Source organism: Bos javanicus, chromosome 24 (assembly GCF_032452875.1).
Source record: "Bos javanicus breed banteng chromosome 24, ARS-OSU_banteng_1.0, whole genome shotgun sequence".
NCBI classification, from domain to species: domain Eukaryota; kingdom Metazoa; phylum Chordata; class Mammalia; order Artiodactyla; family Bovidae; genus Bos; species Bos javanicus.
Window position 1 is genome coordinate 38,950,608 of NC_083891.1, and position 21,777 is coordinate 38,972,384.

Consider the following 21,777-nt stretch of genomic DNA (forward strand, 5'->3'; position numbering starts at 1 on the left):
ATGTGCATACATTCATTCATCTCTGGTATTTGGGGAAAGGAAGACAAACACTGCTAATGTAATTCATGCAACTGCAAAGCATGCAAATGTAAGAGATGTAAGACCCAGCCCTTCCTCCCAGCTAAAATGTCTTAGTGAAAGAGATACCTGATTTAATTAAATTTTTTGAAATTTGTTACTCATTCTTTTAGGGTTTAGGTATCATAAAATTTACTAAAATTTAGAAAGGTTACTTTTCAAATCACAGGCAAAATTTAATCTGCTTTCATATTTTTGGGAGTTTAAGACATAAACATTAAGAAAAAAACTCTGAACTCCTTTGAATAGTAAACCATTTCACTAAAATACCTTCACTAAGATATTTTACATCTCCATCTAGTGACAAAAAAGCTTGTATGAGACAGTTTCCTAAAAAGGCTTGTTAGGCTTTTCTCATAGAAGATGCAACCTTGCAAAAAGCAGTAGCTATTCCAACATGCAGCCATGGTCCCCAACACAGCAGCACAGAAAACATACGAGAACCGGCAGGACCCCAGAGAGTGGGACAACACACACTAGCGTCACTTTGGGGCGGGGGAGAGAGACACAGCACCGAGTTAGTACACTGGTTTCACAGTTGGCTTCTGTCTTCTCAGCAATCACCATCGCACAGAGGGTCCCAAGGAAAACAGCATTCACAGCAAATGTGTCCCCTTGGGTTCACATCACAGAACCACGTGAAGGACATTCAGGGCAAAAAGCTGTGATTCTACATGAGCTCCTCCAACACTGACTTAAAGAACACACACCAGTTTACACAGATGCTTTAAAGAAGAGCAGATGAGACGATACGGAGAGAAGGTGCCACTGCGGATGTGAACTTTCAAAGAACTTAATTCAGCTTCGAACAGTCCTAGTAAACTGTGTTTCCCGAAAGCTTGGTTCTCAGAGATTCTAAAAATGGAACACTCTTGTAGAAGGTAGGGAAAGGTAACTGACCTTCCTAGGCCCGCTCACAAGAGCCTAAAGAATGACTCTCAATATGCCTGCTGAGGTCTCAGGGTCACATCTGGAATAAGACCGCTTTCACCAGCGTCTTATTCACTCTTTGCGACAACCCTGCCAGAGGTGGCCATGATGCCACCTTACAGATGGCGCCTAAACCTGGGACCTGGAGATGGTCAGCCACTCACCCACTGCCGTACCGGGAACGGGTCTGGATTTATCTACACCAGCTGAGCGTTCTTCCCACTTCACTAACAGAACTCATAAGAAGAACAGAGCACTAATAACACAGGTTTGACTCCCTCTATAAACTTTTTAAAAATTTCTATAAACTTTGTATAAAGTACTCCACTGGGACAATTCGTTTTTCATTTTATGTGCATTGTTTTCATTCACGTCATTAGAATCTGCAAACTGCAAAAGGAGCTCTTGGTCATGGCAGCAAGTCACTTTACAGAGGCTTTCTCTTCTTTTCTTCAGTCTGCTCATTGCCCCACCCTCCTTATTCCACTGTCACTGCAAACTCTTTGGTACATATTTTCCTAACTTTCTCTATATCCACATAAGCATAAGCACAGAACATGGTGGCGGGGGCAGGGGAGTCACCGGGAAAGTACAATGTAGGCACTCAGTGTGCTCAGTACTGTTGGATATCACGGCTTCTTAGCCCCTTCAGCGGCTGGAGCCAAGAATCAAGAGTTATAAATTATGACTTCATGTTGTTGGGCTTCCTGATAGCTCAGTTGGTAAAGAATCCACCTGCAATGCAGGAGACCCTGGTTCGATTCCTGGGTTGGGAAGATCCGCTGGAGAAGGGATAGGCTACCCACTCCAGTATTCTTGGGCTTCCCTTATGGCTCAGCTGGTAAAGAATCCACCTGCAATGCAGGAGACCTGGGTTCGATCCCTAAGTTGGGATGATCCCCTGGAGAAGGGAAAGGCTACCCACTCTAGTATTCTGGCCTGGAGAATTCCATGGACAGATATATTCAGATAAAGCATTATAGGATTCTTTATCTCACCTCATTCATATTTGTATCTCCTTTTGCAGTCAGAATCAGGATTTCTAACAACATCAATGCAATATAGCCTTTTAAGTCAAGAAATCTGGGGAGTATGTCACCCCAACAGTCACATCAGGGCTTGGTGAAAGGGAAGGAAGGACTGAGACTCTACAGTGAGCTGAAGGCAGAGAAGGTCAAGGGGGAGGTGATCCCAGCATCTGTAATAATAACTTTTGATTCTATTTATGCTTTTGCTTATTATTAAAATCATATACTCATGCTAGAAACATCACTTTGTATGTCCAGGACAAGGTCCCTATAACACATCTCATGTCCAGGAGCTCTGGGTTAGGAGACAGAGGCCTGGGGCCTAAGTCAAGCCTCACAGTCATCCCATGGAGTCTGGAGGGGATGGTTCCAGGACCTCCGAGGACAACCAAAAACTGGATGCTCAACTCCCTGACACAAAACGCTGTATGTGGCACAGCGATTATATTCGGCCTCTGCTCTGTGGATCTCACTTCTGAGGATACAGATATTCTGACTTTAGCTGCAATGTCTTAGAGCAGAAAAGCACACCAGTGTGTAACTCTACATGGCCACAGAAAACTGCCCCATGACGCAGAAACTTGCTGAATACTCCCTTTTATGCCTTAAAAATGTTACTTAAGTGATTGAGTGATTCTCTCCCCATCATACTCACACCTGACTTAAAGGTGGAGAATGTTTACAGCCACCCTCCCAGCCCATCTGCTGGAGTGATTAATATAAACCAGGAGGAGGTCACTTGGAGCCCTTCACTGTTATTTGAATGTCATCCTTCCTATAAGCTATTATTCACTGACAGATAAAAGTCACATTTCACTGCTGACATTTCTAAAGGAACAAGAGATACATTTAATGCAGTTTTCTTTCTGAACCAAATGATCTAAAATAAACCTGATAATCATTTAAGATCTGCTGGTGAGAGAAGCAAATGATGTAAAAGTATGTGATTCCTATACTGAAGAATAAGAGCATCCTTCTCCAAATTCAGGGTGCCAACTTACGAAAGCTGCCTCATTCTCCAAGTACCATTCTTTTGGGTGATTTTACATAAACCTACCATGGCTTCCCTGGTGGCTCAGGTGGTAAAGAATCCGCCTGCAATGTGGGAGACCTGGGTTTGATGCCTGGGTTGGGAAGATTCCCCTGGAGATGGGAATGGCAACCCACTCCAGTATCCTGGCCTGGAGAATCCCCATGGACAGTGGAGTCTGGTGGACTACAGTCCCTGGGGTCACAAAGAGTCGGACACGACTGAGCGACTAAGCACGGCACAGCAGACATCAGACTCACAAAGGCACCTTTTTTTTTGCCCATGCCATGTGGCATGTGGGAACTTAGTTCCCTGATTAGGGATAGAATCCATGCCTGCTGTGTGGAAGCATGAAATCTTAACCACTGGATTGCCAGCGGAAGTCCCTAAAGATTTTTTTGAGGTTAGGGGTTAGTTAAAAATTTCCATTTGATCGAAGACCAACAAGTGCTTTTCATTCCATACTATCCCAGAGCAATGATATCCATCAAAGGCTCATGATGGTCTCACACTACTTGGTGGCCACCAGCAGTCCTTACGAGCGGCACCTACCTCCATCCAAGCTGCGGGACATGGTATAACGTTTGCTGGACGAGCGCTCGAAGTACGGGGCTGGACGGTCTATCAGCGCGCTGGCTCTTCTGGTCTGGGCCTGTGTCCTGCCACTGTACCGGAACTTGGAACCCAAGGTGAGGAACTTCTTTGGAGGTGCTTCTGGTAACAACAGTCTACAAAGATTAAAGGAAAAACATCAGAAAGACGATTAAGCTAAGTATTAGGAATGCTAACTTATTTTTATTTATTTTGGCTGTGCTGGGTTATCCTTGCTGTGTGGGCTCTTGTCTAGTTGCGGGGAGCGGGGGCTACTCTCTAGCTGCAGTGCATGGGCTTCTCATTGTGGTGGCTTCTCATAGGCTCTGGGGCCCCCGGGCTTCAGTAGTTGTGGTTACCAGCTTCTAGAGCACAGGTTCAATGGTTGTGCTGCATGGGCTCGGTGCATTTGCTCTGTGGTAAGTGGGGTCTTCCTGAACCAGGGATCGCAACTGTGTCTCCTGCATTGGCAGGAGGATTCTTTAACACTGAGCCACCAGGGAAGCCCCAAGAGTGCTTTCTTACTCTGTTCTGAAAGGTAAAAAGTGCTCTGTGCACCAGAGGTTTAATAGCCAACCTGCAATTACATGAATCTGATTTTGTAAGAAAAAAAGTCAATTCACACAGTGTGTATCAACAAGGGATGCTGTAGACATGCTATGGGGGTAGAGTTGGGATTAGGTGAACTTGACCATCCCATGGAACTGGAGGGTCTGTGGTTCTACAAATCCAGTGAACAACTAAGTAGGTGGTATCAGTGAATGGTGATAATTTGTTATTTTGTAGACACAAATCTGACAACTTTACTGTGTGTGAACAGAGGAGTTGAGGGTATTACAAAGTTATTTAAATAGCAAGGAATGGACTGGCCATCTGAAATAGACACCCTATAAAACTAGGGAAAGCCACTAAAGATAATAAAGGGACTGATAAGACAGGTAACTATAAGACAGTTGAAGGAAAACCCTTCAAATTTAGTCAGAAGATCTTTAGGATTTATCAAGGCATCTGACGGCAACAAACTTGAAGGATAGAAAGAATTTTGCTGCCATATTCTTTCTAACCACCTTTTTCAGTAAGGTGATTCCAATCACCCTACTTCCTTAGGACAAAACCAAAGTGATTTCCACCCACCTGAAAAATGTATGGTGTTCTACACATACTTTCCATAAACGCTTGGCGGCTCGATGGTTTGGCAGCTTAAACCCGATGGTGCTTTCAAATTGTTCAAACTAAATTAAAAAAAGATGTTGGAGAGCAGAGTGAAGTTTGGAGTCATAAATAACATGAAAGCAAATAACATACAAAATAAAAATACCACCCATAAATTTTTCTCTACTCCCTAAATCAATTGCTATATACGGATTTCATGCTACACACATTCATTCATTAAAAAAAAAATCTTCTTATATCAATCTCAAAACACTGCAGGTACAGACAACCACATTACGCATGTAGTAAATGTTGCATGTACAAGGATTAATCTTATGAAAACTAAACGCAGAAAAGGACAGAATCTGTATTCCTTCCAGAGACCAATTTGTCCTGATCTTTTAAACCTAATGTTCATGGTTTCTCTCTGACATCATGACATCAGCTGGAACACAGAAATGAATAAAACATTTAGAGTCTACAGCAGCCTCAGGATGACATTCTCTCCTTGTATCTGGTCTAGAAATATGCATATATTCTATGTATCCGATGACTTGGTATCAGATATTGCTGATTTTATTTGTTCATTGGAAGGACTGATGCTGAAGCTGAAGCTCCAATACTCTGGCTACCTGATGCGAGGAGATGACTCATTGGAAAGGATCCTGATGCTGGGAAAGATTGAGGGCAGGAGGAGCAGGGGGTGACAGAGGATGAGATGGTTGGATGGTATCACCGACTCAATGGACATGAGTTTGAGCAAGCTCTGGGAGACAGTGAAGGACAGGGAAGCCTAGTGTGCTGCAGTCCATGGGGTTTCAAAGAGACACAACTGAGTGACTGAACAACAACATGGATTACCATGTTAGATGCTAACATCTCTCATCACTATCTACATTTGTCCTTCAAGATCCAAGGGGATGAGTCCCAGGCCACCCTGGATAACAAAACCCATCAATGCTCAAATCTCTTACATAGATAGCCTAGTATATGCATATAACATACACAACCCTCCCACAGACTTTAAATCATCTCTAGATTACTTATAATGCCTAACATAATGTAAATGCTAGGGGAAGAATTTAAGTACAATGTAAAATGCTATGGAAATAGTTGCAACAAATTCAAATTTTTAGCTTTTCAGAATTTTCTGGAATTTTTTTCCCTGAATATTTCTGATCCATGATTGGTTGCATCCACAGATGCAGAACCTTGGGATAAGAAGACCCGACTGCACAAGATCAAGGATTGGGAGAACGTATTTTCATATTTTTCAGTATGTAGACTTGAGATGACACTCACTCCAAAGTGAAATAGCTAATTTCCTGAGTAACAGATTTTCATATCATTATGGCAGATAGTAATTTTTAAAAAATTTTCTGAAGACAGGATCCATCAGGCCACCAGAGGGCAATCATCTTAAACAGTAAAGCCTTTCCCAAAGAGCTCAAACCCACCAGACTACCGGTATAATCAGCAGCAAAAGGAAATTACGTGGCAAAGAACCAAGGGAGGGGTCCTGTGCAAGGCATGTGAGCTTTCATATGCTGGACCTCTCTTCCTTGTTCATTGACAGGGACTGGGCAGGGGAGATGGGGGGAACATCATGGGTGACTGTAAATGCAGTTGCTTTCCCCAAATTCTCCCTCCCTCTGATGGTCATGCGGTGGTCATGGGAACTCACCCCACCTAGTGCACCCAGTCAACTGACAGACCAGAGGACCAGGGACCCCGACTAAACCATCTTCCACGTGTTCATCCTGCATCTCATACGGACCACACGCTCTGCTGAAGGACCACACACTGTGATGCTGAGGGCGGGGGTTTTATAGGAAGAGTCTCCTCAGCACAAGGATGAGAGAGGGCCGGCACTTTCTGAATGCTTATCTTTCTCTGGGCTTTGGATTCATTTCTTTCAACTTCTTTGGAGCCTTTGTGTCACCAGTAATTCCTTCTCACCCTTTCTGCTCAGCCTATAAACATGGTTGTAAAAAGTGAGGGCAGGGAGGACGTTCTCTGAGCTTGTTTCTGCAGAGCCAGGGTCAGGGCTGAGGGGCAGGAGGAGAAGCCTCTGTAGCCCACTTCTCACCTGGCTGCCACCTGCCCGGTCTTCACTCCTTTCTGAGCTCCTACTGTCACGACAGGACCTGCCTGCGAAGTTCAACCCACTCTTCTCTGTTCCCATCTGAGAGGCTCCTCTGCCCCATTTGGTACTGCTGGTGAACCAGAGTCACTGCATCTCATCATCATTATATATCAGCCATGACTGTTTCTGGCTAGTCTTTTCTTCTCTGGATGCTTTTCTTCATTGGCCTCTGGTCCTCTTCTGCCAACCCCTCCCTTAAAAGGTGGTGTGTGTGTGTGTGTGTGCGTGCATGCGCACACGTGTGCGCACACTCTGTGGTTCAGTCGTGTCTGATTCTTTGCAACCCCATGGACTGTAGCCCACCAGGCTCCTCTGCCCATGGGATTCTCCAGGCAAGAATACTGGAGTGGGTTGCCATGCCCTTCTCCAGGGGATCTTCCTCACCCAGGGATTGAACCTGTGTCTCTCGTATCTCCTGCATTAGCAGGCAGATTCTTTACCACTGAGCCTCCAGGGAAGCCCCTGTACTACACTTCATCTTAGCCAAGAAGGCCAAGAAAAAGTGGCACTACCCATAATTTTTGTTTTAGGGTCTTTCCCCCGCTTGTCCTCATTGAACAAGAATTACTTGTTCTTTGGTAATTTCTTCCAGGCCTAAGGCCTTGAATAAAATGTATTATACAGTTGATGACACTCTTCAAATCTTTTATTTCTTACTACGCAAGGATCACCATCACCCAAAACTCTGTTGCAAAGAAATGTCAATCTTTTTTTTTTCTGAAATTCTCCCCCCTTTTCTTTCTTATCTAATAATATCATCGCCATCAACCTCTCATGCAAACCCAAAGCCCTCTGATTTTCCTGGACTCTCTTCTTCTTCCTTCGATCCTTCCTGCATCCTGTCTGCAGGATCACGGCCTCTGCCTCTGAAACCTCTCTCAGATGTGCTCTTTCCAGTCTATTCCCACAGCCTCTGCCCTAGTTTAGGTCCCATCACATCACATTACTAAGTTGCTGAATCTCATCCCAAAATATCCACCGAGTATGTCACATCCCAGTTTAAAGCTCCCACGGCTCATGGTGGTCTCCAGATGCACTGCTCCGACTTCCCCTTCTGGCCCCTCACTACACTCACTTCTCGTCTATGGAATATTATCACACTTGGATCATGACTCTGTGATTCCAACTGTCTCAGTCTGTTTCTCTGCAAAACAGAAACTCCCTACAGGACAGGAACAAGGTCACATTTATCTTTCTATTCTCAATGCCCAACACAGTTATTGTTCAGTCACTCAGTTGTGTCCCACTCTTTGCGACCCCGTGGACTGCAGCACACCAGGTTTCCTGTCCTCCACCATCTCTCAGAGTTTGCTCAATCTCGAGTCCATTGAGTCGGTGATGCCATACAATCATCTCTGTCATCCCCTTCTTCTCCTGCCCTCAATCTTTCCCAGCATCAGGGTCTTTTCCCACAAGTCGGCTCTTCACATCAGGTGGCCAAAGTATTGGAGCTTCAGCTTCAGCATCAGTCCTTCCAATGAATATTCAGGGTTGTGAATATTCACACTTCAGTAGTGTCTGACTCTTTGCAACCCACTGGAATGTAGCCCATCAGGCTCCTCTGTCCAAGGGATGCTCCAGGCAAGAATACTAGAGTGGGTTGCCATGCTCTCTTCCAGGGGATCTTCGTGACCCAGGGATCAAACCAGAGTCTCTTATGTCTCCTGCATTGGCAGGCATGTTCTTTGCCACTAGTACCACCTGGGAAGCTGGCCCAACACAGTTCTTGGCAATAAACAGATGCTCAGTTAATAAATGCTCCATAAATCAAAAATATCTTGGTCATAACATGCAGTCTTAAGGAAATATAAAAAATTACTTTAATTTCATGTATTTGTATGAAAAGCTTGTAGATTATTTCAGTCTTCAAATACAAGTTTGACTCTATATTTACATTAAACACAATTGCCTGCTTTATAGTCTGATTCTTTAAACTTTTGAGAATGAAACTGATACATAACATTATATTAGCTTCGGATGTACAACATAACGTTTTGATATTTGTACATTTTGTGAAATGACTACCATATAAGGCAAATTAATGATCCATCACTGCACAGAGTTACAATCTTGTTTTCTTATGATAAGAACTTCTAAGATCTATTCTACCAGCAACTTCAAATATACAATATAGCATTATGAACTACTGTAACCATTATACTCCATATAGTGATGCTTGAAATTGCATTTTCCACCCATGGAGAAGTTGATTTCGAAGACAGGAGGTAATTCTATACTCTACCAGAAAATGTAGAGGCTAGATGAGCTGAAATCAGGGCTTGGACTACTTCCATTATATTAACTACTTTAATTAGAAATTGGACATATATATTATCTGTTATGAGATAATAGCAGATATTTACTATGTATTATGTGGAAAAGACCCTGATGCTGGAAAGACTGAAAGCAAAAGGGTGTGGCAGAGGGTAAGACTGTTAGATGGCATCACCGACATGATGGCATCAAAGGACACTAATGTGAGCAAACTTAAAGAGACAGTGGAGGACAGAGGAGCCTGGTATGCTGCAGTCCATGGGATCACAAAGAGTCAGACATGACTTAGCGACCGAACAAGTACAATGTTGGCAAGAAATAGATACGGAACCACTAAGGAGGCTGTAAGTTAATCATGGATATTTCTGCCTAAGGAGCAAAGATTAGTTAACAATTCTGATTCTTTCATTAGTCTCTCTGATTGAAAAACAAAAGAGGAGAAATGTATCAGGCTACTGAACTTGCACAATTTACACCCAGTTTTGCTTGCTCTAATCTTTCTTATACTTTGAAGCACACTACCTCTATGTTATTCCCTTTAGGATGCTATCAGATTTGGAGGACAAAGAGGATGCAGAGACAGCACAACAGGACAGATGGGGAAGAAATCTATTCTTTATTCACAAAGAGGTTTAGCAACTAAGTTTCTTTTCTACCACAGCACAAAAAAACACAAAACATTATTCATGAATCCTGCTTTTACATTAAAATATGCAAAAGGAAAAAATCATTCAATTAATGTATGCAGTGGGGAAAAATTAGAACAAAACAATAAAAAGGGAAGATAAGATTGTATGCACTATTGTTTTTTGGACAAACCTACAATAAATTCTCTTAGGCAGTTAGCTATAACTCACTATGTCCTGCCAAGTTCCAAACATGTGAGCAGGGGATTTAAACTTCTGTTTGATCATTTTTTTGTCTTTCACATTCATTAATCTTATCAGAAAAGTCTTAAAACCTCTTGGTTTAGGATTAAATAGACAAACTTTTATTTTTTATTTTATTATTAAATATTTTACAAATAGAGTTGCTGTTGTTTAGTCGTTAAGTCACGTCTGACTCTTTGAGAACCCATGGACTGTAGCCCGCCAGGCTCCTCTGTACATGGGGTTTCCTAGGTAAGAATACTGGAGTAGATTGCCATTTCCTTCTCCAGGGGAGCTTCCTGACCCAGGATAGAACCCACTTCTGCATTGACAGGCGGCTTCTTTACCACTGAGCCACTACGGTAACACACAAATAGAGTCCATGGGTGCAAATAACTATGTAATTATGAATTTTCATTTTTGAACTCTTCTTAAAGATTTATATCAAATACTTTTATTGACTATCTACTGTCACAAAGTTATCCTAATAAAGCTGCTGACCAGGTAAATTTCTACTAAAAAAAATTTAGAAAAATGTTCTGTTGGTTCTTTGGTAACTTTCTTCCCAACGTACATGCAAATTGGGGTCTACTTACCTCTCCTGGCCGGATCTTAATGTAAAAGTTGTTCCGTTTGTATGAAATTTTTAGAACCTTTGGCCAAGCAAATCTGTTGATGCGAAGTCGGTCACGATATATCAACAAACCACTTGCACACACTCCTAACATGATGTCGACTCCTTCAGAATCCTGAAAAACAGCAGCGAGAAACAAGGAATGGTAACGAAGGAGTCCTAGGCTTATCAGGTATCAAAGTATATTTTAAATTAAATGCAATTGCATCATGTGATACATGGCACAAGAATAAAGAGATCAGTGAATGATAACAGAGGCCTAAGTTGGATTAAAAAACATGCTACCTTTTAGAATACAAAGTTAGAATATCAAAGCCATAGAGAAAAATAATAATGCATCTACAAAAAATGGTCATCTAGAAAAACAGTTAAAATGTAATATGTGTCTATGTATTGCTGAATCCCTTGGCTGTTTGGGCTTCCCTGGTGGCTCAGCTGGTAAAGAATCCACCTGCAATGCAGGAGACCTGGATTCGATCCCTGGATTGGGAAGATCCCCTGGAAAATGGTAAGGCTACTCACTCCAGTATTCTGGCCTGGAGAAATCCACAGACTGCATAGTTCATGGGGTCACAAAGAGTCGGACATGACTGAGCAACTTTCGCTTTAAATTTGGCTGTTCAGCTGAAACTATCAACATTGTTAATCGGCTGTACTCCAATACAAAAGAGAAGATTAAAAAAAAAAAATGAAGCAATCCCACTGCTGGGCATACACACTGAGGAAACCAGAAGGGAAAGAGACACGTGTACCCCAATGTTCATCGCAGCACTGTTTATAATAGCCAGGACATGGAAGCAACCTAGATGTCCATCAGCAGATGAATGGATAAGAAAGCAGTGGTACATATACACAATGGAGTATTACTCAGCCATTAAAAAGAATACATTTGAATCAGTTCTAATGAGGTGGATGAAACTGGAGCCTATTATACAGAGTGAAGTAAGCCAGAAAGAAAAACACCAATACAGTATACTAACACATATATATGGAATTTAGAAAGATGGTAACAATAACCGTGTATACGAGACAGCAAAAGAGACACTGATGTATAGAACAGTCTTTTGGACTCTGTGGGAGAGGGAGAGAGTGGGATGATTTGGGAGAATGGCATTGAAACATGTATAATATCATGTATGAAACGAGTCGCCAGTCCAGGTTTGATGCACGATACTGGATGCTTGGAGCTGGTGCACTGGGACGACCCAGAGGGAGGGTATGGGGAGGGAGGAGGGAGGAGGGTTCAGGATGGGGAACACATGTATACCTGTGGCGGATTCATTTCGATATTTGGCAAAACCAATACAATATTATAAAGTTTAAAAATAAAATAAAATTAAAATTGCAAAAAAAAAAAAATGAAGGATGAGCAACTCATCTATTTCCATTTATGGCTGGGTACACTATTTAAGCCTCCAGGTTGGAACCTATAAAAGGCTTGCCTGTAGCTCTGATTTAAGTATGAAAAATACTTCAGCCATTTAAAACACATTACCACTAAATAATAGCCTTGTGATGAAGATACTCATTGCTATGGAGATCTGTTAGTGGAGACTCTATTCACCCAGGTATCCTGGACTTATGATGTCCATACTGCACATAGAGGAGGTCATCCAGGTGAAGGTTTGTTAATTGCAGTGGTGTTCAGAGCCTGGGTTCTCATCACTGGGTGCCAGGTCTGGCCGGACCACTTTACATACATTACTAATCTTCACTAGCATTTTTCTGAGCTAGTTGCTCTTATTATTCCCACTTTACAGGCAAGAAGACCAAGGCACAGATAGGTTAGCTGTCCATCCCAGCTGAACATGGGCAGCCTGTTTCTAGGGGCAGGACTTAACTAATATGGACACTAGCAGACAGGCCCCATCCTTTCCTTTGAGTGTTTTGGGGTTTGTTGCTTTAAAAAGAGCCTTGATTTTTTAATATATCATTATAAAATTTGAGTATAAAATAATTTTTTAAAGTGTGCACCTCCTCCCCAACAGGCCCCCAACACACACTCACCGCCCAGTCGTACTCTTAATCACTTGGTTCCCAGACAAAAAATATAGATGCACTTAATATATATGTATAGGTTTGTTCTTAACAGATTTTTTTGATACGGATCGTTTTTAAAGTATTTTATTGAATTTGTTACATTATTGCTTTTCTCTGCAAGGTATGTGGGGATCTTAGCTCCCCGAGCAGGAATTGAACCTACATTCCCTGCATTGGAAGGTGAAATCTTAACCACTGGGCCACCAGGGAAGTCCTAGGCCTCTTTTTTTTTTTTTTTTAAACAAAAGGGGGATCGTGCTGTATTTGCAACTTGCTTTAGCTACCTGCATCCTACATCTTTAGGTCACTTCCTAGGGAGGTGTGATGAGGGGTCCCGGGGGTCATCAGAGATGTTATGTGAAGCTCAGGAGACGCCCCATGACCCGTTTGTGTCCCTTCAACGTTGTGTTCAGGTGAGATCAGGGTAAAGTGAGTATCAGCGGTGTCCTACGTGGGCTAAGGACAAAGTTCAGAAGGCGGGGCTGTGTGTGAGGCGGAGCCCCCCACCCGTTTCTCACTGGCTGTTGGAAAAAGGGTCACGGAGAGGCAAAGCTGAGGTCTGGGGACATGTCATTGTCAGGGCTGTCTCACTTTGAGTCACTGCAGCCCCAGCAAAGTGGGGAGACAGACACAAAAGAACCCAAACAGGGGCTTCTGACTCATCCGTATGGGGGTGGGTGGACTGACGTCCTAAATCTCGCCAGTACAAAGCACAGGAGGAACATTTCCAGAGTCAAAAATAAGTATTCTGGTCCCTCTCTGGGCATGGTGAGGTTACACATACAATCTAATTGACTTAAAATGAAACATTTCTCCTTGGAAACGTATTGCTCCATTAGACACGACCTCACTCTAGAGAGATGGAAGGAATTGAAGGCAGGATATGACGACGTAATCAGATTTCAGGGGAATTCAAAGACCAGAGACCACCCACCATTTATCAAGGGCTGTAACTGTAAGAGCAATTTACAGAGCTGTCACCTGACACTGGATGTAGCGGGCACGGTGGATGCTTAGATCCAGATGATCTGCTCTCGGGACCACCCAGGTGACCCCTCAGGCCTCAAGCAGATGTGTGTACGTGAGCAGGGCTGCTGGAATAAGGTCTCCTGAGTCACGGTCTTTGTGGTGAAGAACTAGTAGGAAACACGCCTTTGGACGTTTACAACCTCTTCTATTATTATGTTTCATATCACTCATGAGTGTCCTTGAACCCTGAGAAGGTGGGAAACTATTTGTGGGGCCTTCAACACACTCACTTCTCCTGTGGCCCCCTATCATTACTGCGGCCAGCACACCCCAGGCAAATGTGCTGCCCCAAACTCCCCTTCCTCCTCCTCCTCCTTCCCCTGACCCAGGCTGGGGAAGAACCTGCTCTGTTTATCTCAGTGACCTACATGCTCAGCACGGCACCTGCCTAGCACATGTTAAGCTACTACGGATGGGTTGGAAGAAAAAGCAAATGAAGAAAGAAAATGTCAGGAATAAGCAGGGCTTAAAACTGGATGAATGTTTCCATTTCATTAAAGACACAGCAACCAAAAAATGGATTATTATTTCTTCTTTTGAACTTTTTGTTTTGGGCTAAAGCCAATTAATAATGCTGTGATAGTTTCAGGTGAAGTGGGAAGAGACTCAGCCATACATACACATGTATCTATTCTCCCCCAAACCCCACCCCTCATCCAGGCTGCCACATAAGGAACAGAGTTCCATGTGCTATATAATAGGTTCTTGTTGGTTAAAAAAAGGATACTTTTGATATCTATCTAGGGGCTTCCCTTGTGGCTCAGCTGGTTTAGAATCTGCCTGCAATGTGGGAGACCTGGGTTCGATCCCTGGGTTGGGAAGATCCCCTGGAGAAGGGAAAGGCTACCCACTCTAGTATTCTGGCCTGGAGAATTCCGTGGACTGTATAGTCCATGGGGTTGCAAAGAGTCAGACACGACTGACCGACTTTCACTTTCACTTTGATATCTAGGTTTCTGCTGCAGCCCATAGCATCTAGCAGTAACTTGACAAACTGTATTGAAAGCTATAACCATGTGTTTGGGGACATGTGTTTAGCAGGGAGCATTGACGGAAGACCTGGACAGTCTCAGCCTGTCCCAATTAAAATAAACAAACCTACTATCCCTCAATCTAAAAGCACTGTTCCAACTTCCCCATCCTTTATTATCTCCTGGTCCACAGGATATCCAATATGGATTTATATCTACATTCCGAATCTTGTATGAAATAAACGCCTCTGACAGAGCCTTTAGAGTGATATTAAATGACCAACAAGCAGAGACAGTCTTCTTCAGGAGAAAAACAAAGTATTAAGAACAGGTTTTTCCAAAACAAGGGAACTTCACCTAATGTAGGTTATTTATTCTTCATGGAGAGCTGTTGAGTCCAAGATCACAGTTCAGAATTTCTAACTAGGTGTTAAAACTCAGGGCCTTTCGATACTATCCACAGCAGAGAAGCATCTCACTTATAACCGGAAATTAGCTTTAATGTAATTCAGTAAATTTCCTCCTTGAAATGATCGAGGGCAGTTGCAGCAGAAAATGAAGCCCATAACCATATCATTTGTTATACTTAGCATTCAGATGAAATCCTATCACAGGCGGCACTGCCACTTCCTTAATTCTTTCTTTTTTAATTGGCCTAATTTCAAATCACATTATCGAATGAAAAACCAGCTATCTATTTTAATTTAGTCGTTAAAGCCATGTTAAGTGGCTTCGTTTTTCCCGATAGGAACAGTGACACATCCTGAGCTGCCCTTCTCCTAAACAGAGGCCCATATCTTTCATTTATTTATTCTCCCTGGGTAGTGAGTGAGTCATCGTATGTATCAAAAATAGCTTTTGATTCACTCCAATTTCCAAGCTACCTTCATTTTTGTCTTGTTTCTTTATCTTTTGGTCATGCAGGGGAAAACTCTGAGAAAAACAATCTAAGTGTGTGTCCTTATTTTCTTTTTCAATTCCTCATTCTACCTTATAGCTGACATAAAACTATAAAACGCTATGTGATCTGAGTGCCAACTAATGAAAACCTGTAATAATTAACCGGCAAGTAAACAGAGCTACACCTGCTGTTGTAATTACACACAAATGTCAGCGCTCTTGGCTCTGCTGTACCAGCATTCCCCGGTGAAGGCCCAGCCAAGTCTCAGAGATCCTGCTCGTATTGGAGCTTTTGGGCCTCAGAAGTTGCTCATCCTGAGTGATGTACAAATGATCCACAGACAAACCCAGTCAGAACGGCACTCATTTGCTCACTATTATCTTGTCCAAACTCATTCTAAACCCATCAGCTTTCCAAATGCAGCATCAACAGAAAGTACAGATCATGTATTTCCCCTCCCAGGGGTCCCCAGCGTTGTTGAGATGTTTGCCTGAACAGAGCCTGCCAAAACCCTCTTCACTTACTGGCCCCAAACTTGACTGTATAAGACGCTCGCTTGCCTGGCAGCCTGTTGCGTGCACGTTCTTGTGAGGTCTGGACCGTGAGACCATACCACTCCGTGCACTGGAAGTCAAGGCATGTCCCCACCCAGGAGGACGTCATTGTATCAGTCCAAGTCAGAAGCAGCTGCCCCTCAATTTCAAGGATGGATCTCTTCAACACTGCTGAAGGACCAGAATCTATCTCTAAGAGCCTAACACATCTTCTATGCTTTGATGATACAAGATTTCAGGAAAGCCTTTGCTTCCACGGCACTTCTATTCATAGCTGTTAGATAACAGACTAACATTCCAATGCTCACTCTCTCACTGTTGAAAAATACAAAGATTCCAGAAGTGTGACAGGGAGTAAAAGCAGCTAGTACTTTCTCCCCAATCTTAGCCTGCCTACCTTTCAACCCCAACTTCTCTCTTCCCGAGATCCTGGAATCAAGATAGAGCCTCAACAACTCACCCAGTGACTTAGCCTGGCTGGCTAGCTTTACTTGAACTCCAAAATAATCCTCTTATTTCAAAGCACTGATTCTTTGTCACAGCATCTAAACCTTATGAAAGTAAAAGCGTTAGCAGCTCAGTCGTGTCCGACTCTGTGATTCCACAGACTGTAGCCTCTGTCCATGGAATTCTCCAGGCAAGAATACTTGAATGGGTTGCCATTCCCTTCTCCAGGGGATCTTCCCAACCCAGGGATCGAACCCAGGTCTCCTGCATTGCAGGAAGATTCTTTACCATTTGAGCCACCAGGGAAGCCTAAACTTTACAGACAGTTTTAAAAATTTAACAAGAATTTACTGACTGCCTGGTGGATGTCCAGAACAAGGGTATACATAGCAATTTAGCACACAATATTTGTGACAACCGGGCCTTGTACACACTTCCATGAAATCAGAAAGTCTGGAGTGTTAAAGTGTATACCTTGGCATGGTGTAAATCGACCCCATACATGGAGAGTTTTTTGGCGTTTTCCAAAAAATGCATCTCTGCTTCTGCTGGCGTCATTCCTCTGATAAGAAATGAAAAGTATTAATTACAATACTGTTTCTTTTTTTTTTTTTAACAAACCTGGTGAAAGATAGTGTTAGTTGCTCAGTCGTGTCCAACTCTTTGTGATCCCATGGACTGCAGCCCACCAGGCTCCTCTGTTCATGGAATTCTCTAGGCAAGAATACCACAGTGGGTTGCCATTTCCTTCTCCAGGGGATCTTTCTGACCCAGGGATGGAACCTGGGTCTTCCTCATTGCAGACGGATTCTTTACTGTCTGAGCCACCAGGGAAGCCTTTGAACCTGGTGGGGCTGTAATATTTCCCACTTAGCTCACATGCAAGTTCCCACAGAGACACTGATTTGTGCTCTAAGGGAGGTAGGGTGCGGGGGAGAATATCAGAAAAATGACTTTTAGCTGAAACAGCACAAGGACATCCCAAGTGGGAGCGGAACCACCAACCACCCAGAATGTATCAGACCCAGAACCTCACTCCACTGTGTCCCATCCTCAAGCCATTAACCTGGAGGTCCCAGGAGAAGCAGGCAGTGCAGGGGACGCCCACCCACCGAGCACAGCTCAGACAGGATGCTCTCCGGGCCCCTGCCGCTCACCTGTGGCTCTTGTGCAGCTCGATGACCTTGTCTTCCAGTTCTTTCGTGTGGTTTGGGGCGAAGCGGAACTCGCTGATATAGTCGCTGCCACACTCATCCGGGTCATAGTCACCCAGTTCCGACTGCACGGTGTAGGAGCCCAGCAGGGCCAGCGTGACAAAGGAGCAGGGCAGCCTGCCGGACACGATGTCGTCACGCAGCTGCAAGCAGAGGTAGTACCTTCCGGGGGCCAGAGGGCGGGTGGAAAGCCAGAGTTAGGAGACCGGAAAGGAGCCCGCACAGTCCCAGGCGGGCAGCAGGCAACTTCTCCCCGTGCAACGACCCGCTGGGACACTCTGTCCAGCATCTCTATTTGGATCTCCACACCAAGGGAAGACATACTTGGCCACAAAATGTAATATTTAAGGGCATCTAGTGGCAACTCCACGTTTGTCATCAAACATAGATGCGTTCATGATGCACAGGGTAAAGGAAACCTACAGACTGTCCCTCTAACATTAAGGTAATGCTGAAGGTCAAACTCTCTGGGTAGGGGGAAGGCAATTCTAATATTAAAACAGTGCTCTTAAATATAATGATGAGACCCCAAAGCCTAAAGGAAGACTCATTTTGCTATCTAGATGAAAGGTCCTGCCATGGGACCAAGATAAACCGTGGCTGTGCCATCACAAACATGGCTTGCCACCTCCTGCATCCTGAAATGAGGGTCTCTTTAGAGTGGATGCCTTCTCCTGTGTTAAAGTCTCATTTTTTAAAATGAAGATAACTTAAACTGTTATGAAGACTTTGAAGAATTTGTACTTAAAATCTCTTCACTAAAAGTAAACAATTTTAAATTGGGGGAATCCAGAACACCTTCTGTATAATTTTGCCAATATTAAACATCTCCATTAATAGTTGACTTTTATCTTCTGTTATTTTGCTTCTAAGAGTTATGGATATAATACTAATTGGAGAAGACTCCACAGTAAATGGAAACATTGACGAATTTTAATGATACTCTTCACAGCCCAGAATATGAGTATAAATGACAAAATATACCTTGCACTTTTCACATAAAAAACAAACTGCTGAAGCTGAGGGCTATGATTAAGTCTTAAGGTCCCCTCACAATATGGCTTTTAAAGGTGATGATATAAATGCTGTGTAATCTAGATACAAAGATTTCTACAAATTTCACAGGTTCTAGTCAGTTAGACAGCATCACCGACTCAATGGACATGAATTTAAGCAAACTCCAGGAGAGAGTAGAGGACACAGGAGCCTGGCGTGCTGCCATCCGTGGGGTCACAAAGAGTTGAACAGGACTTAGCGACTGAACAACAACAAACATGACATAAATAGAAAGGAATCATGTACTAGATTTCATATCCAAGTATATACAGGCTGTCTAACCACAAATTAGCCACAAATTAGCTGTAGTGTATAGCCACAACATTACTAGAAAGTATATATAAATAAGAAATTATAAATTGTTCTTTGATTTAATGTACATATAAAAGAAATCTTCTGGAACTAGTTTTTCCTCTTCTCTGACATGTCTACTGGAATTATTTTTCATCATAGCAAGTGACTGAAACTTTTGAGTAATTTCTCTTTCCTGAAAAGCTTGCCAAGAAGGATGTACACTGTACAGTATCACTCTGACTGCTTATAAATTTACTACAAAACACAGTAGAAGACCTGGGATTCCAAAGCAGAAAGCATTTGAAGAGGCCTAAAAAGACATGCAGCAAACCCAGGATCACTTCATAAAGAGATTCTTCCTTACACTCAAAGCTCAGCCACCGGGCCAGACCGATATTCCTTTCTTAACGTTCTTTCCCCAAAACAAATGAATCATTTTCCTCGTATATAGAAGGCATGGAAGGTAAACTCTTAAATGTGCATGTGTTTATGTATATTTGTGTGTGTGTGCATGCCTGTGTGTACACATACACAAATACACAAAACAGCCACCAACGTATCAGACTGGTTATATACAAAGGCATACGCATCTGAAGACACATTTCCAAGTTTTAAAGCAGGAGCACCAGGAGTTGCCATATTATTTCAGGCTGAATCCCATCCAATTTGACTGCAGTGGGAGGATGACAGCATCTCAATTCCGTGTTTTCCCACCGGGGTCAGGCAGTAGGAAGTATCAGCTTAACACCAAAGATTTAACTGTGAACAGATACCATTCGGCAAATCTTCTTATCAGATGTTTGCTCCCATTCAGCTGTCTTCTGTTCGCCCTTTGGGCGCAGTCGACTAAGAAGCTCACCAGGTGTAAGCCTGCTCCCTTCCCCAGAATTTAAGAGAAGCACAGCCCCCAACATGACTGCCTTTTTCACAGCCAACTTTCAAATACCTGGTGATATCCTCAGAGAGCTGGGCAGGGTCTGGTGGGTAAAATTTCACATTAAACGAAAAGTGCCAAGCACCACCTATGGAGAGGAGAAAAAATTTATAACAAAATTGCAGACAATCCCTTTGTACTTATTATACTAACTGATAGCTAGAGCTGTCTTAACTCTAGGCACTAACTTGCTGACAACTCTGAATCATCCCTGGAAAATGGTGACTTTTCTGTTCAGTGAAATCCGCAGGTAACGCAGCAACTACACTCAATCTCTAATCTCCCCCATTAAATCCTTTACTGGAGCTTCTAACAAGCAAGGAAATTGACTAAATTTGCTCCCTTTCTCAGGGACGAAGGTAAGCTTTGGGAAGAGGGAAAAATAGTAAACGGTATGGAAAGGCCTCAATTGGACAAGACTGGAGCTGGCCGGATCCATCCTCTGAAGTTCTGGGGAGCTCACATACCAACACTGCAGAGATAACCCCGCTTCCCTTGTCTTGTCTGTTTCGTTTCTACAGGTCAGATCCTCTAATAATACATGTCAAGGGACTATTCAAAATATTTTTATTTTACAGGAAAAGTCTGCTGTCATATTCAGGGATGATCTGCTCTATGGGTCATTCGGAAAGCTCTCTTCTTACTCGGGGAAATTTCTCATTAAAGAGACACTGCGGGTATTTTCTGTGCATCCCCAAACCCACCCCTCCTCATCATCCCCTGATCAGGATGGGTCCTCACTGCACGCTGCCATTCCTCTTCCTCTAGCATCTCTTCTGGCCTCTCCAGTGGGGAAGCAGGTCAACCAGACATCAGCTCACGGGTACCTGCTCTTGGGCCAGTCTACACACATATGTGAGACATCATGAGCCTCCCTGAGCTCTGCCTTTGATTCATGCTCTTTGGCTCAGAAGGTAAAGAATCCACCTGCAGTGAGGGAGACCCAGGTTTGATCCCTGGGTCAGGAAGATTCCCTAGAGAAAGGCATGGCTGCCGACTCCAGCATTCTTGCCTGGAGAATTCCATGGACAGAGGAGCCTGGCGGGTCACAGTCCACGGGGTCTTAGAGAGTCGGACACAACTGGGCGACTTAACACTTTCACACCTAACCAGGTTTATTACTTTAAATGTGGAAAAAAACACATTTTTTTTTTCCCTACATTCTCTCTCTCTGTGGTCACCCTGTCACATGTTTTCCTCTTGCTCTTTCCATTTGACCTTTTAACGTGGCACATTACTGAGGCCTGTGTGCTCCTGGCTGGGAACTGTTCTCATTTGTTCTCTGCATCCAGTAAGCACAGTGCGAGGGCCTGCTGCTTCTTAGCGGCTGCAGAGAAGAGCCTCTGGGTCTCCCAGCTCTGGTGCTGGAGGCCTTTCCTCTGAGCCACACTCTTCCTCTCGCTCTGTGATTCCTGTCCTTGCAGTTCCACCCTTATGCTTCAAACACTTTCCTAGGCTTTCTTTCTTTCTTTATGACTGCTCTGGGTCTTTGCTGCTGCACGTGGGCCTTCTCCAGTTGTGTCGAGCTGGAGCTACTCTCCGGTTGGGGTGCACCGGCTCAGCAGGGGTGGTGCAGGGGCTTAGTTGTTCCTCAGCACGTGGGAT

General features: G+C 43.5%; 1 protein-coding gene across 17 annotated transcripts in view; it reads right to left on the reverse strand.

Moving 5' to 3' along the window:
- The window catches only part of EPB41L3 (erythrocyte membrane protein band 4.1 like 3), a 145,952-nt gene that overhangs the window by 31,105 nt on the left and 93,070 nt on the right, over nt 1–21,777 (reverse strand). For all 17 annotated transcript variants that reach the window (XM_061399880.1, XM_061399895.1, XM_061399891.1 and 14 more), the window contains 6 exons: nt 20,185–20,260; nt 17,832–18,050; nt 17,149–17,236; nt 10,695–10,847; nt 4,792–4,889; nt 3,619–3,794 (listed from right to left, as the gene is read on the reverse strand). In XM_061399880.1, coding sequence (XP_061255864.1) covers nt 3,619–3,794; nt 4,792–4,889; nt 10,695–10,847; nt 17,149–17,236; nt 17,832–18,050; nt 20,185–20,260 — 810 coding nt within the window. The remainder of the gene's footprint in view (nt 1–3,618; nt 3,795–4,791; nt 4,890–10,694; nt 10,848–17,148; nt 17,237–17,831; nt 18,051–20,184; nt 20,261–21,777) is intronic.